The sequence below is a fragment of the Ambystoma mexicanum genome, chromosome 9 (assembly GCF_040938575.1).
Source record: "Ambystoma mexicanum isolate Mex_15411 chromosome 9, UKY_AmexF1_1, whole genome shotgun sequence".
Taxonomy (NCBI): domain Eukaryota; kingdom Metazoa; phylum Chordata; class Amphibia; order Caudata; family Ambystomatidae; genus Ambystoma; species Ambystoma mexicanum.
The window spans coordinates 1,059,258,384-1,059,275,650 of NC_090931.1; the positions used below are offsets into that span (position 1 = coordinate 1,059,258,384).

At 54.0% G+C, this 17,267-nt stretch overlaps 1 protein-coding gene across 7 annotated transcripts in view; it reads left to right on the forward strand.

Moving 5' to 3' along the window:
- RBMS1 (RNA binding motif single stranded interacting protein 1) overlaps positions 1-17,267 on the forward strand; it is an 834,814-nt gene that overhangs the window by 553,382 nt on the left and 264,165 nt on the right. For 6 of the 7 annotated variants that reach the window (XM_069616341.1, XM_069616342.1, XM_069616344.1 and 3 more), the window contains exon 2: positions 2,277-2,455. In XM_069616341.1, the coding sequence (XP_069472442.1) occupies positions 2,277-2,455 (179 nt within the window). The remainder of the gene's footprint in view (positions 1-2,276; positions 2,456-17,267) is intronic. The other variant, XM_069616346.1, reaches the window with a different exon arrangement.

Genomic DNA, 17,267 nt, shown 5'->3' on the forward strand with positions numbered 1-17,267 from the left:
TTTAAATGCTGGAAGCATTCATTGATCATGTACGACATTGGCAGGGATGTGTGACGCAGGCAGCCAAAACTGAGGCGATACAACAAGTATCACCACTAACCAACCCCACTAAAAAAACTCCTCCCTCTCCATACACCTCTCAAACTCTAAACTTAACACAACCATCCCTCTACAGCACAACAAACCGCACACACTTCACTGCACAGCAACAACGAAACAAACCACACCTAGACTTGCACAACAGCACATGACGTCTATCCACCAAAGATTCACACCAACACTCGGTGAACAGTGTAAACCGAACTGAAGCTGCCAACAGCTCATCACAGCTCTCTTATGCCTTTTTCCTGCTCTGTCCTACTAACATACCCCCGACACCCTGCCCTCTTACCTTACAGATCCACCTGAGGGCCAAGGCACCACAAAGGTGGTGACAGTGTGCGATATAAAAATCTGTTAACATAACATAAATACATCCATACCACACCATAGCCTTTGCTAAGGACTGAAGCATTCATTCAGTTTAATTTATTTTAATGTTTAAATTGCAGGCCTAGCTCGAGAGCAGTGGAGCGCTGTACAGAGTGTGGGTAGCCAGCATTTGGGCTTCCATCTTTTAGCAGTGGCGCAGTACTGTGCCACCAGATGTGTGCAGCTTAGCTGCCAGGTACGCTAGTGTGCCAAGATGATGCATGCAGTCTTGAACAGTACTCTGGTCTGGAGAGACAGCTAATGTAGTTGCGTAGGATGGGGGTGATTCTGTCGCATTTCTCTGCACCTGCAAAGTACATCGTACATTGATTTTACAGGGCGCCATATAAGGTTTTGAAGTGGGAATGTTTCACACCCCATTTTATGAAGTTGGATTTTTTGGTGAGCTAAATGTTTTGGCAAGAAGTGGGTGTATATTTGTATATATCTTTGAAATCCATAGTACGTTGCACCTGGTAATTCATGCATCTTAATAGTGCAATTATTAGCTCAGTTTGGAGAATATTATTCGAGCTCCTTCCTGTGGCCACTGCTAGCACCACTGATCGGAATAAATCCATGGCCCTGTGTGTGGGTGGAAGCAGGGGGTTGGCTTCTTATGCGTCCCCAGTTCCCATTTTTTGTTTGGGGGCTGGGCTAGTAAATGTATTAGCAAGAATTTCCATATTTTTTTAAAGAGTAAAAATGGCTGGAACTACACTTATGTAGTCTCAGATCTTGGGCTCCTCCCTATGGGTAACATACTTCCAAGTTTCTTCCACCAAACCCATATAAAGCAGCTTGGCACTCACGAACCAGGTGCTTCTGACCTTCACCAGAGGTTCACATCTGCCTTTCCCACTGTTCTGCTAATGAACCCCACTCCCCTTTCTCTCTAACATTGCCACTCTTGGTGGCCTTACTGCACTTGGCTGACAGGTATTCTACATGGCGGCTTACATTTCTTATATGTAGGTTCTTATGTCTCTGTTGCAATTATCATAGTGGAACATCATACATACATGGAGGATCCCGACATACAGGTGGGAAGTGCACAGGTGTTTTAATATTTTAAATGGGTTCTGTTCCAGTGTATAGCTTGTCACAGTTGTCGTTATTTTAGGTGACAACTATTCTCTCCAATATTCGCATACCATACAGATAAAGCCAAGAAATCAACAAAGATGAACACCCTTGTGTTTGCATGTTATCCGAGCCAATTTTCACGCTGGGACAGGACATACATTTCTCTATAAAGATGAGCAATATTGATCTGCCAAAGCTGTACTAATCGGCAGCCTTTCCGCTATGCTTGATATGTACATTTCCCCCATGGCTTAATGTGACCTAGCTAAAAGCGACCCAGGTGACTTGAGGACTTCACCCTTAACTTCCTTCTTCCTGGGTGCTGTGCGCGTTCTCTCCAAGTGCCATACTTTTAGATGCTGCTAGCATAAAACACACATTACTTTTCTTGTGTGGGCATGCAGTTGTAGAAGGGGAAAAGAACAGGGGATTAGAAGCGCCTCTTGTCCCGCATTTGCTGTTTTACAGGTTCTCGAGACCAACGACCCCCATCTCCCAGTTCTAACTTGAGCTTTCCTTTTGTCATTCTGGGAGTTTAATTGCTCGATGTATTTCTGGTTGCCCCGAGCAGAATAGTTGGAAGACGGGCGTGTGAAGTGACATCTGTTATCCAGTAATTCTAGTTTACTCCTGTTATGAGAACGCAGGTAGTGATACTGGCTTGAACGTGACCTGTTCATTCATTGGAAATAACCCCCTGCTTGCTCTTTTCTTTTTAGCAGTCTATTATCCCAGCTCACCCGATGACGCCCCCGAGCCCCAGCACCACCGGCACGAACAATAACAGCAGCAGCAGCAGCAGCAGCTCAGGATGGGATCAGCTGAGCAAGACCAACCTGTACATCCGAGGACTGCCACCCAACACCACCGACCAGGACCTGGTGAAACTTTGCCAGCCGTAAGTACACTCGCCACCGCTGCCGTTGGCATGCTCTTCTGAAAGGAAAAGTGGGAAGGGAAGAAGAGGGGACACACACAGTGTTGTGCTTATCTGTTGGGGTGCGTGTAGAACCACAAGCAACGGGTGCCTTTTTTGGGTGGGTTTTGCGGTGTGCGTGTGTTTCCAGTTAGGAGGCCTCAGCCGTTGATTTGTCAGCTGCCCAGGCGTGTAGGTCAGTTGGTGAGGTCTGGATGTTATTTGGAGCAGTGTAGAGTTTTTGAGTCTGATACCAAGGAAGAGTGTTCATTGGCCATTTGTGGTTCGTCAGCATATGGTGAGGGAGGGTGGTTGAGCATGTTGTTGTTAGTGGGTTTCTTGGGGGGAGGGGTGACCTAGGTATGAAACATAAAGCAAAATGTATAGCAATGCAAGTTGGTGGTGGGTGGCTTGTGGTGTGTGTGTGTGTGTTTTTTATAAAGTGATGCATTTATGTAAACAAAATACAGTAACATTTTAAAAATGATGCAGTATACTTTAACTAGATATAACTAGATTTTGAAACAGTATAGAAAAACAATTCTTGGAATTTTGTTAGGGATATCTGGATATGAACGTCGTAGATAATAATATAGTTTAATGCACTTTCAAAAGGATGCCTGGGTATGAAAACACAGAATGCAATATGGAACAATTCAATGCGGCCTCTTGGGGAACCTAGACTTGAGGTACATAGGAGATACAGTGTACAACACTGTAATGTGCTTTGAAGAGGTGCCTAGATATGATCTGCACACTTGTGTGCAATATATCGATAATACAATGCATTTCCCCAGAGAGATCGAGATGGAGACAATAATAATAGAGCATAATTTAGAGCAAATGCAATGTGCTTTGTCAGGATATCTAGATGGGAGGCAACAGTGTATAGCATGAAAAACCATGCACTTGCTTTGGGAGACGTAGATCTGCATTACTGCGACAGCTGGGGCCTGTGTAGGGGCATCACGAGCCAGGAGTACAAGTTCAGCCCTTACCTGATTGCAGCAGCAGTCAGGAGCAGGAGTCGTTGCAAGGCTGCGACGCCAGGCGACCAGGCAACCAGGAGACACCTTTAGCCTATGCCCTTCGCTAGCTACCCCAGGCTAACGGGAGAAATGGGACTGAGGGAAGGCTTGGGTGACTTCCTGGGCATATGGATGGCCTGGATTTTGCAAAGGGATTGTGGGGAGAGATGAATACCTGCAAAGGTGGTTTATGCTTTTTCAAAGGCTTAAAAAGAGATGGAAGAAAGAAAAGATAGCAACCCACATAAAAAAGATGAACAAAATATATCAAGATAAAACAAATCCAAAACCCCTCGGGGCAAGAAGCAAGCAGCTCCTTGCAACACCACTTGCATCTCCAGACACAAGACCCAGGGAACTGATTTGTTGAACGAGATAACCAGGAAAGCTAACAGTTTAATGGTGAAAAGGAATTCAGAATCGTAACCATAAGTGGCCTGTTTTTTTTTTCTTTTAGCTGTGGCCACCAATGCATAATGGAAATATTTAAGATTTACAAAGATTACATTTCTTATTAGCTGGTTGGGGGCATTGCCCTGTTGCTTTTTTCATAACTACAATTGGGTATCTGTAATGCGTGTGTTGCTATTGCAAATCCAGATAATCCTAAGCATGTTACTATGTAGGGCGATTTGTGGTCTAGGTGAGAAACCAAAGTGACCGCATATTGTCTTGGACTGCCCTGCGTTCTCTAAGGTCTATTAATGCTAAAATATGATATGTGCTGCATTTTGTTGATCATGTAATTTATTCTTATCATTTTTTATAACTTTCTTTACAATGTTTGTGGTAATCCTCTTTATTTTAAATGCACAATGCTTTTTTTACCCAAGGAAATGATGAGTCCTCGGAAGTTAATTCTTGAATTTATATTTTCAAGTCACGGATCATGCATTGGGCCTCATTAACATATATCCTGTTGCCACCTGGACAAGTCCCGCTGGCCTGGGATATCAGGCAGCAGAAAATGTTAGTCCACCTTTGGTAACCGCGCCGGTGATTCTGTGACAACTATGCTTACCAGGGACTTTGCGCTCGGCAGGTCTGACCTGCCGCGCGCAATGGCGCCGGTAGGCACAGTTGTAGTCTCCCGGTCGGAAAGGATGCAATTACCGGCTCCCTTCTTTCCAGACCGGCAGACTTGTAATGCGGCCCATTGAGCCGAAAGCAGATATTGTTGTTTGCCTCAAGGTCTAATGGAAGAAGTGTGCATTGTAACACTATGCTAGATTCCCTAAACAAACAAATAGCCTTACATCTTTGCCTGCAGTCTAGAGCAAAGGTAGGCTTGTGGAGAGCTAGTAAGTTCACATCCCTCAACCTAACCCTAACCCTAATCCATGTTTTGAAATAATAAGGGATGTTGCAGAGTTTCTTGTGCCTAGTGTCTACCGGGTGTGCAAGGGATTGCCCCTTTTTTACGTGAAGAGTCTTCACTAGATTCTTTGGATGTAATAGTTACTGTTGAATCTATGCCACATATTTCCGTGTGGTGGTCTGTACTACAGTTGTGTCTTCAGAGAATTGAACAACCTATGTTCTTGTGGGCAACTGTATGGGGGTTCCCGCTTGCGGTTAACTGCACGAGCCCAGGTAATCATGGGCACATTCCACTGTAGAGGTAGCTGTGCAAACTCTGATTTCCAGAGGTGCGGAGTTCCTGCTATCCGAATATCCGGGCCGCTTCCTTATATAGCATAAGGTTCTCTTGGCTGAAATCTGCTTGCTGCAGATCGCAGACTACTCCTGGACAGTGTTTTACAATGGATGCCTTTTCGCTTACGTCTCCCCGGCACTGCTTATGATCCTGATCTCTGTGATATGGCGCCTCTCCTAGCCTTAAGTCACATGGCGGCCTTTTACTTTTAGTGGTCCAATCACTGGCATGCTCAATGAGGTTAAGCATTCTATAGACCTTGCACAACACTAAGACCTCAAAACCACGAATGAGTACATGAAGTGTCTTTATTTCGCCTCAGTCCTCGCGCCCCACTGCTGGTACTGTCTTTGCCACTGGAACTTTCTCTGCCAGTACCAATTGTGCTTCTCCTTTCAAAGGCCGTGCCACATTGCGCTCCCTACATTGAGAGTGTAGATGGCTTGCTGTCCTTGCCGGGCCCTGTGTTGGTGACCCCACTGCTTCTATCGCATACTGATGCTCCCAGTGCAGAGCTTGTTATGGACAGAGAGGAGCTGCAAGGAGATCAGCACCCAAGGCTTGGAAATGTTCTCGCATTGAATGACTACATGGTGTGGATGAGTCTGAACCCTAGGGGCAGCATCTCCCATGAAGTGTTTTAGCTCCTTTTATCCCCAACGAAGGGCGTTGACCATTCTGCTTCTGGAGGGTGTGCTGAAAAGAGCTTTGATAAAGTGCCTCACTTGGCAATGTTGGTCAGCAACATGTGTTGATGCCCAGTGTTGAGGTCCTCCAGAAGTGTCCATATGGTCTGCCACCTGTTGCCTAAGTCTAATATGGAGTGGGCAGCAATTGGCATAGGAAAGAGTGCCCACCTTGCCTTTCTTCTCAATGGAAGAAATGTTCTCAAATATACGTTATGTGTGTATATATTCTTGGTCAATCACAGAAGATGCCCTCTCTTCTGCAAACTATAAGATGAAATCTAAAATGACTGAGTGCCAAGCAGATAACATGTACCACTGGCGGAAAATATGCAGCAGGATTTGCTGAGGCTTGCAAGTTCAGCCTATTCATGCCCGCTATAAGCATAACCTTGCCCCTCCTGTTACCTCCAGTAGGCCAGGGGGAAAGTACTTTTCATACCCTTTGGCGTCAGAAAGAGCGTTTGCCCCCTCCTCATAAGATAATAGTATTCCCAGCAATATCCACGGTAGTTATCAGGGCCATGCCAAGGCGCTCTAATGCGGTCATTCATGCCTCTTGGAACGTTCTTGTTAGCAATCTTATTCTACTTCTAATTTATCTGCAATGGCCGCCAGTGGTTTCACTATCCCCCCGCCACCCCACAACCCCCAGGCAGATGTATGCATCATGACATGTTTTCACATGGTTTTCCCCAGCCCTCACTATCCCCCGCCACCCCACAACCCCCAGGCAGCTGTATGCATCATGACATGCTTTCACATGGTTTTCCCCAGCCCTCACTATCCCCCGCCACCCCACAACCCCCAGGCAGCTGTATGCATCATGACATGCTTTCACATGGTTTTCCCCAGCCCTCACTATCCCCCGCCACCCCACAGCCCCCAGGCAGCTGTGTGCATCATGACATGCTTTCACATGGTTTTCCCCATCCCCCCCACCCCCACAGCCCCCAGGCAGCTGTATGCATCATGACATGCTTTCACATGGTTTTCCCCAGCCCTCACTATCCCCCGCCGCCCCACAGCCCCCAGGCAGCTGTATGCATCATGACATGCTTTCACATGGTTTTCCCCAGCCCTCACTATCCCCCCCACCCCACAGCCCCCAGGCAGCTGTATGCATCATGACATGCTTTCACATGGTTTTCCCCAGCCCTCACTATGCCCCGCCGCCCCACAGCCCCCAGGCAGCTGTATGCATCATGGCATGCTTTCACATGGTTTTCCCCAGCCCTCACTATCCCCCGCCGCCCCACAGCCCCCAGGCAGCTGTATGCATCATGACATGCTTTCACATGGTTTTCCCCAGCCCTCACTATCCCCCGCCGCCCCACAGCCCCCAGGCAGCTGTATGCATCATGACATGCTTTCACATGGTTTTCCCCAGCCCTCACTACCCCCCCCACCCCACAGCCCCCAGGCAGCTGTATGCATCATGACATGTTTTCACATGGTTTTCCCCAGCCCTCACTATCCCCCGCCACCCCACAGCCCCCAGGCAGCTGTATGCATCATGACATGCTTTCACATGGTTTTCCCCAGCCCTCACTATCCCCCTGCCGCCCCACAGCCCCCAGGCAGCTGTATGCATCATGACCTGCTTTCACATGGTTTTCCCCAGCCCTCACTATCCCCCGCCACCCCACAGCCCCCAGGCAGCTGTATGCATCATGACATGCTTTCACATGGTTTTCCCCAGCCCTCACTATCCCCCGCCACCCCACAGCCCCCAGGCAGCTGTATGCATCATGACATGCTTTCACATGGTTTTCCCCAGCCCTCCCTATCCCCCGCCACCCCACAGCCCCCAGGCAGCTGTATGCATCATGGCATGCTTTCACATGGTTTTCCCCAGCCCTCACTATCCCCCGCCGCCCCACAGCCCCCAGGCAGCTGTATGCATCATGACATGCTTTCACATGGTTTTCCCCAGCCCTCACTATCCCCCGCCGCCCCACAACCCCCAGGCAGATGTATGCATCATGACATGTTTTCACATGGTTTTCCCCAGCCCTCACTATCCCCCGCCACCCCACAGCCCCCAGGCAGCTGTATGCATCATGACATGCTTTCACATGGTTTTCCCCAGCCCTCACTATCCCCCGCCACCCCACAGCCCCCAGGCAGCTGTATGCATCATGACATGCTTTCACATGGTTTTCCCCAGCCCTCACTATCCCCCCCCACCCCACAGCCCCCAGGCAGCTGTATGCATCATGACATGCTTTCACATGGTTTTCCCCAGCCCTCACTATCCCCCGCCACCCCACAGCCCCCAGGCAGCTGTATGCATCATGACATGCTTTCACATGGTTTTCCCCAGCCCTCACTACCCCCCCCCCCACAGCCCCCAGGCAGCTGTATGCATCATGACATGCTTTCACATGGTTTTCCCCAGCCCTCACTATTCCCCACCCCACAGCCCCCAGGCAGCTGTATGCATCATGACATGCTTTCCCATGGTTTTCCCCAGCCCTCACTATCCCCCCGCCGCCCCACAGCCCCCAGGCAGCTGTATGCATCATGACATGCTTTCACATGGTTTTCCCCAGCCCTCACTATCCCCCGCCGCCCCACAACCCCCAGGCAGATGTATGCATCATGACATGCTTTCACATGGTTTTCCCCAGCCCTCCCTATCCCCCGCCACCCCACAGCCCCCAGGCAGCTGTATGCATCATGGCATGCTTTCACATGGTTTTCCCCAGCCCTCACTATCCCCCGCCGCCCCACAGCCCCCAGGCAGCTGTATGCATCATGACATGCTTTCACATGGTTTTCCCCAGCCCTCACTATCCCCCGCCGCCCCACAACCCCCAGGCAGATGTATGCATCATGACATGTTTTCACATGGTTTTCCCCAGCCCTCACTATCCCCCGCCACCCCACAGCCCCCAGGCAGCTGTATGCATCATGACATGCTTTCACATGGTTTTCCCCAGCCCTCACTATCCCCCGCCACCCCACAGCCCCCAGGCAGCTGTATGCATCATGACATGCTTTCACATGGTTTTCCCCAGCCCTCACTATCCCCCCCCACCCCACAGCCCCCAGGCAGCTGTATGCATCATGACCTGCTTTCACATGGTTTTCCCCAGCCCTCACTATCCCCCGCCACCCCACAGCCCCCAGGCAGCTGTATGCATCATGACATGCTTTCACATGGTTTTCCCCAGCCCTCACTATCCCCCGCCACCCCACAGCCCCCAGGCAGCTGTATGCATCATGACATGCTTTCACATGGTTTTCCCCAGCCCTCCCTATCCCCCGCCACCCCACAGCCCCCAGGCAGCTGTATGCATCATGGCATGCTTTCACATGGTTTTCCCCAGCCCTCACTATCCCCCGCCGCCCCACAGCCCCCAGGCAGCTGTATGCATCATGACATGCTTTCACATGGTTTTCCCCAGCCCTCACTATCCCCCGCCGCCCCACAACCCCCAGGCAGATGTATGCATCATGACATGTTTTCACATGGTTTTCCCCAGCCCTCACTATCCCCCGCCACCCCACAGCCCCCAGGCAGCTGTATGCATCATGACATGCTTTCACATGGTTTTCCCCAGCCCTCACTATCCCCCGCCACCCCACAGCCCCCAGGCAGCTGTATGCATCATGACATGCTTTCACATGGTTTTCCCCAGCCCTCACTATCCCCCCCCACCCCACAGCCCCCAGGCAGCTGTATGCATCATGACATGCTTTCACATGGTTTTCCCCAGCCCTCACTATCCCCCGCCACCCCACAGCCCCCAGGCAGCTGTATGCATCATGACATGCTTTCACATGGTTTTCCCCAGCCCTCACTACCCCCCCCCCCACAGCCCCCAGGCAGCTGTATGCATCATGACATGTTTTCACATGGTTTTCCCCAGCCCTCACTATTCCCCACCCCACAGCCCCCAGGCAGCTGTATGCATCATGACATGCTTTCCCATGGTTTTCCCCAGCCCTCACTATCCCCCCGCCGCCCCACAGCCCCCAGGCAGCTGTATGCATCATGACATGCTTTCACATGGTTTTCCCCAGCCCTCACTATCCCCCCCACCCCACAGCCCCCAGGCAGCTGTATGCATCATGACATGCTTTCACATGGTTTTCCCCAGCCCTCACTATCCCCCGCCACCCCACAGCCCCCAGGCAGCTGTATGCATCATGGCATGCTTTCACATGGTTTTCCCCAGCCCTCACTATCCCCCCGCCACCCCACAGCCCCCAGGCAGCTGTATGCATCATGACATGCTTTCACATGGTTTTCCCCAGCCCTCACTATCCCCCGCCGCCCCACAACCCCCAGGCAGATGTATGCATCATGACATGCTTTCACATGGTTTTCCCCAGCCCTCACTATCCCCCGCCACCCCACAGCCCCCAGGCAGCTGTATGCATCATGACATGCTTTCACATGGTTTTCCCCAGCCCTCAGTATCCCCGCCACCCCACAGCCCCCAGGCAGCTGTATGCATCATGACATGCTTTCACATGGTTTTCCCCAGCCCTCACTATCCCCCCCACCCCACAGCCCCCAGGCAGCTGTATGCATCATGACATGCTTTCACATGGTTTTCCCCAGCCCTCACTATCCCCTGCCACCCCACAGCCCCCAGGCAGCTGTATGCATCATGACATGCTTTCGCATGGTTTTCCCCAGCCCTCACTAACCCCCCACCCAACAGCCCCCAGGCAACTGTATGCATCATGACATGCTTTCACATGGTTTTCCCCAGCCCTCACTATCCCCCCCCCCGCCCCACAGCCCCCAGGCAGCTGTATGCATCATGACATGCTTTCACATGGTTTTCCCCAGCCCTCACTATCCCCCCGCCGCCCCACAGCCCCCAGGCAGCTGTATGTATCATGACATGCTTTCACATGGTTTTCCCCAGCCCTCACTATCCCCCCCCCACCCCACAGCCCCCAGGCAGCTGTATGCATCATGACATGCTTTCACATGGTTTTCCCCAGCCCTCACTATCCCCCCCGCCCCACAGCCCCCAGGCAGCTGTGTGCATCATGACATGCTTTCACATGGTTTTCCCCAGCCCTCACTATCCCCCCGCCGCCCCACAGCCCCCAGGCAGCTGTATGCATCATGACATGCTTTCACATGGTTTTCCCCAGCCCTCACTATCCCCCGCCACCCCACAGCCCCCAGGCAGCTGTATGCATCATGACATGCTTTCACATGGTTTTCCCCAGCCCTCACTATCCCCCACAGCCCCCAGGCAGCTGTATGCATCATGACATGCTTTCACATGGTTTTCCCCAGCCCTCACTATCCCCTGCCACCCCACAGCCCCCAGGCAGCTGTATGCATCATGACATGCTTTCACATGGTTTTCCCCAGCCCTCACTATCCCCCCACCCCACAGCCCCCAGGCAGCTGTATGCATCATGACATGCTTTCACATGGTTTTCCCCAGCCCTCACTATCCCCGCCCCACAGCCCCCAGGCAGCTGTATGCATCATGACATGCTTTCACATGGTTTTCCCCAGCCCTCACTATCCCCCCGTCGCCCCACAGCCCCCAGGCAGCTGTATGTATCATGACATGCTTTCACATGGTTTTCCCCAGCCCTCACTATCCCCCCCCCACCCCACAGCCCCCAGGCAGCTGTATGCATCATGACATGCTTTCACATGGTTTTCCCCAGCCCTCACTATCCCCCCCGCCCCACAGCCCCCAGGCAGCTGTGTGCATCATGACATGCTTTCACATGGTTTTCCCCAGCCCTCACTATCCCCCCGCCGCCCCACAGCCCCCAGGCAGCTGTATGCATCATGACATGCTTTCACATGGTTTTCCCCAGCCCTCACTATCCCCCGCCACCCCACAGCCCCCAGGCAGCTGTATGCATCATGACATGCTTTCACATGGTTTTCCCCAGCCCTCACTATCCCCCACAGCCCCCAGGCAGCTGTATGCATCATGACATGCTTTCACATGGTTTTCCCCAGCCCTCGCTATCCCCCACAGCCCCCAGGCAGCTGTATGCATCATGACATGCTTTCACATGGTTTTCCCCAGCCCTCACTATCCCCCCGCCGCCCCACAGCCCCCAGGCAGCTGTATGCATCATGACATGCTTTCACATGGTTTTCCCCAGCCCTCACTATCCCCCGCCACCCCACAGCCCCCAGGCAGCTGTATGCATCATGACATGCTTTCACATGGTTTTCCCCAGCCCTCACTATCCCCCACAGCCCCCAGGCAGCTGTATGCATCATGACATGCTTTCACATGGTTTTCCCCAGCCCTCACTATCCCCTGCCACCCCACAGCCCCCAGGCAGCTGTATGCATCATGACATGCTTTCACATGGTTTTCCCCAGCCCTCACTATCCCCCCACCCCACAGCCCCCAGGCAGCTGTATGCATCATGACATGCTTTCACATGGTTTTCCCCAGCCCTCACTATCCCCCCGCCGCCCCACAGCCCCCAGGCAGCTGTATGCATCATGACATGCTTTCATATGGTTTTCCCCAGCCCTCACTATCCCCCCGCCGCCCCACAGCCCCCAGGCAGCTGTATGTATCATGACATGCTTTCACATGGTTTTCCCCAGCCCTCACTATTCCCCCCCCCCCCACCCCACAGCCCCCAGGCAGCTGTATGCATCATGACATGCTTTCACATGGTTTTCCCCAGCCCTCACTATCCCCCCCCGCCCCACAGCCCCCAGGCAGCTGTGTGCATCATGACATGCTTTCACATGGTTTTCCCCAGCCCTCACTATCCCCCCGCCGCCCCACAGCCCCCAGGCAGCTGTATGCATCATGACATGCTTTCACATGGTTTTCCCCAGCCCTCACTATCCCCCGCCACCCCACAGCCCCCAGGCAGCTGTATGCATCATGACATGCTTTCACATGGTTTTCCCCAGCCCTCACTATCCCCCACAGCCCCCAGGCAGCTGTATGCATCATGACATGCTTTCACATGGTTTTCCCCAGCCCTCGCTATCCCCCACAGCCCCCAGGCAGCTGTATGCATCATGACATGCTTTCACATGGTTTTCCCCAGCCCTCGCTATCCCCCACAGCCCCCAGGCAGCTGTATGCATCATGACTTGCTTTCACATGGTTTTCCCCAGCCCTCACTATCCCCCGCCACCCCACAGCCCCCAGGCAGCTGTATGCATCATGACATGCTTTCACATGGTTTTCCCCAGCCCTCACTATCCCCCGCCACCCCACAGCCCCCAGGCAGCTGTATGCATCATGACATGCTTTCACATGGTTTTCCCCAGCCCTCACTATCCCCCACAGCCCCCAGGCAGCTGTATGCATCATGACATGCTTTCACATGGTTTTCCCCAGCCCTCGCTATCCCCCACAGCCCCCAGGCAGCTGTATGCATCATGACATGCTTTCACATGGTTTTCCCCAGCCCTCGCTATCCCCCACAGCCCCCAGGCAGCTGTATGCATCATGACTTGCTTTCACATGGTTTTCCCCAGCCCACACTATCCCCCGCCACCCCACAGCCCCCAGGCAGCTGTGTGCATCATGACATGCTTTCACATGGTTTTCCCCAGCCCTCACTATCCCCCTGCCGCCCCACAGCCCCCAGGCAGCTGTATGCATCATGACATGCTTTCACATGGTTTTCCCCAGCCCTCACTATCCCCCCGTCGCCCCACAGCCCCCAGGCAGCTGTGTGTATCATGACATGCTTTCACATGGTTTTCCCCAGCCCTCACTATCCCCCCCCCCCCACCCCACAGCCCCCAGGCAGCTGTATGCATCATGACATGCTTTCACATGGTTTTCCCCAGCCCTCACTATCCCCCCCCGCCCCACAGCCCCCAGGCAGCTGTATGCATCATGACATGCTTTCACATGGTTTTCCCCAGCCCTCACTATCCCCCCCCACCCCACAGCCCCCAGGCAGCTGTATGCATCATGACATGCTTTCACATGGTTTTCCCCAGCCCTCACTATCCCCCTGCCGCCCCACAGCCCCCAGGCAGCTGTATGCATCATGACATGTTTTCACATGGTTTTCCCCAGCCCTCACTATCCCCCGCCACCCCACAGCCCCCAGGCAGCTGTGTGCATCATGACTTGCTTTCACATGGTTTTCCCCAGCCCTCACTATCCCCCCCCCCACCCCACAGCCCCCAGGCAGCTGTATGCATCATGACATGCTTTCACATGGTTTTCCCCAGCCCTCACTATCCCCCCCCGCCCCACAGCCCCCAGGCAGCTGTATGCATCATGACATGCTTTCACATGGTTTTCCCCAGCCCTCACTATCCCCCCCCCACCCCACAGCCCCCAGGCAGCTGTATGCATCATGACATGCTTTCACATGGTTTTCCCCAGCCCTCACTATCCCCCTGCCGCCCCACAGCCCCCAGGCAGCTGTATGCATCATGACATGTTTTCACATGGTTTTCCCCAGCCCTCACTATCCCCCGCCGCCCCACAGCCCCCAGGCAGCTGTGTGCATCATGACCTGTTTTCACATGGTTTTCCCCAGCCCTCACTATCCCCCCACCCCACAGCCCCCAGGCAGCTGTGTGCATCATGACATGCTTTCACATGGTTTTCCCCAGCCCTCACTATCCCCCCCACCCCACAGCCCCCAGGCAGCTGTATGCATCATGACATGTTTTCACATGGTTTTCCCCAGCCCTCACTATCCCCCCCCGCCCCACAGCCCCCAGGCAGCTGTATGCATCATGACATGCTTTCACATGGTTTTCCCCAGCCCTCACTATCCCCCCCCACCCCACAGCCCCCAGGCAGCTGTATGCATCATGACATGCTTTCACATGGTTTTCCCCAGCCCTCACTATCCCCCTGCCGCCCCACAGCCCCCAGGCAGCTGTATGCATCATGACATGTTTTCACATGGTTTTCCCCAGCCCTCACTATCCCCCGCCGCCCCACAGCCCCCAGGCAGCTGTATGCATCATGACATGCTTTCACATGGTTTTCCCCAGCCCTCACTATCCCCCGCCGCCCCACAGCCCCCAGGCAGCTGTGTGCATCATGACATGCTTTCACATGGTTTTCCCCAGCCCTCACTATCCCCCACAGCCCCCAGGCAGCTGTATGCATCATGACATGCTTTCACATGGTTTTCCCCAGCCCTCACTATCCCCCACAGCCCCCAGGCAGCTGTATGCATCATGACATGCTTTCACATGGTTTTCCCCAGCCCTCACTATCCCCCGCCACCCCACAGCCCCCAGGCAGCTGTGTGCATCATGACATGTTTTCACATGGTTTTCCCCAGCCCTCACTATCCCCCCCGCCACCCCACAGCCCCCAGGCAGCTGTGTGCATCATGACATGCTTTCACATGGTTTTCCCCAGCCCTCACTATCCCCCGCCGCCCCACAGCCCCCAGGCAGCTGTGTGCATCATGACATGCTTTCACATGGTTTTCCCCAGCCCTCACTATCCCCCGCCACCCCACAGCCCCCAGGCAGCTGTATGCATCATGACATGTTTTCACATGGTTTTCCCCAGCCCTCACTATCCCCCCCGCCACCCCACAGCCCCCAGGCAGCTGTGTGCATCATGACATGCTTTCACATGGTTTTCCCCAGCCCTCACTATCCCCCGCCACCCCACAGCCCCCAGGCAGCTGTGTGCATCATGACATGCTTTCACATGGTTTTCCCCAGCCCTCACTATCCCCCGCCACCCCACAGCCCCCAGGCAGCTGTGTGCATCATGACATGCTTTCACATGGTTTTCCCCAGCCCTCACTATCCCCCGCCACCCCACAGCCCCCAGGCAGCTGTGTGCATCATGACATGCTTTCACATGGTTTTCCCCAGCCCTCACTATCCCCCGCCACCCCACAGCCCCCAGGCAGCTGTATGCATCATGACATGCTTTCACATGGTTTTCCCCAGCCCTCACTATCCCCCCCCCACCCCACAGCCCCCAGGCAGCTGTGTGCATCATGACATGCTTTCACATGGTTTTCCCCAGCCCTCACTATCCCCCCCACCCCACAGCCCCCAGGCAGCTGTGTGCATCATGACATGCTTTCACATGGTTTTCCCCAGCCCTCACTATCCCCCGCCACCCCACAGCCCCCAGGCAGCTGTATGCATCATGACATGCTTTCACATGGTTTTCCCCAGCCCTCACTATCCCCCCCCCCCACCCCACAGCCCCCAGGCAGCTGTGTGCATCATGACATGCTTTCACATGGTTTTCCCCAGCCCTCACTATCCCCCGCCACCCCACAGCCCCCAGGCAGCTGTATGCATCATGACATGCTTTCACATGGTTTTCCCCATCCCCCCCACCCCCACAGCCCCCAGGCAGCTGTGTGCATCATGACATGCTTTCACATGGTTTTCCCCAGCCCTCACTATCCCCCGCCACCCCACAGCCCCCAGGCAGCTGTGTGCATCATGACATGCTTTCACATGGTTTTCCCCAGCCCTCACTATCCCCTGCCACCCCACAGCCCCCAGGCAGCTGTATGCATCATGACATGCTTTCACATGGTTTTCCCCAGCCCTCACTATCCCCCGCCACCCCACAGCCCCCAGGCAGCTGTATGCATCATGACATGCTTTCACATGGTTTTCCCCAGCCCTCACTATCCCCCCCCCACCCCACAGCCCCCAGGCAGCTGTGTGCATCATGACATGCTTTCACATGGTTTTCCCCAGCCCTCACTATCCCCCGCCACCCCACAGCCCCCAGGCAGCTGTGTGCATCATGACATGCTTTCACATGGTTTTCCCCAGCCCTCACTATCCCCCTGCCGCCCCACAGCCCCCAGGCAGCTGTGTGCATCATGACATGCTTTCACATGGTTTTCCCCAGCCCTCACTATCCCCTGCCACCCCACAGCCCCCAGGCAGCTGTATGCATCATGACATGCTTTCACATGGTTTTCCCCAGCCCTCACTATCCCCCCACCCCACAGCCCCCAGGCAGCTGTATGCATCATGACATGCTTTCACATGGTTTTCCCCAGCCCTCACTATCCCCCCCCCACCCCACAGCCCCCAGGCAGCTGTGTGCATCATGACATGCTTTCACATGGTTTTCCCCAGCCCTCACTATCCCCCGCCACCCCACAGCCCCCAGGCAGCTGTATGCATCATGACATGCTTTCACATGGTTTTCCCCAGCCCTCACTATCCCCCCGCCACCCCACAGCCCCCAGGCAGCTGTGTGCATCATGACATGCTTTCACATGGTTTTCCCCAGCCCTCACTATCCCCCGCCACCCCACAGCCCCCAGGCAGCTGTGTGCATCATGACATGCTTTCACATGGTTTTCCCCAGCCCTCACTATCCCCCGCCACCCCACAGCCCCCAGGCAGCTGTATGCATCATGACATGCTTTCACATGGTTTTCCCCAGCCCTCACTATCCCCCGCCACCCCACAGCCCCCAGGCAGCTGTATGCATCATGACATGCTTTCACAT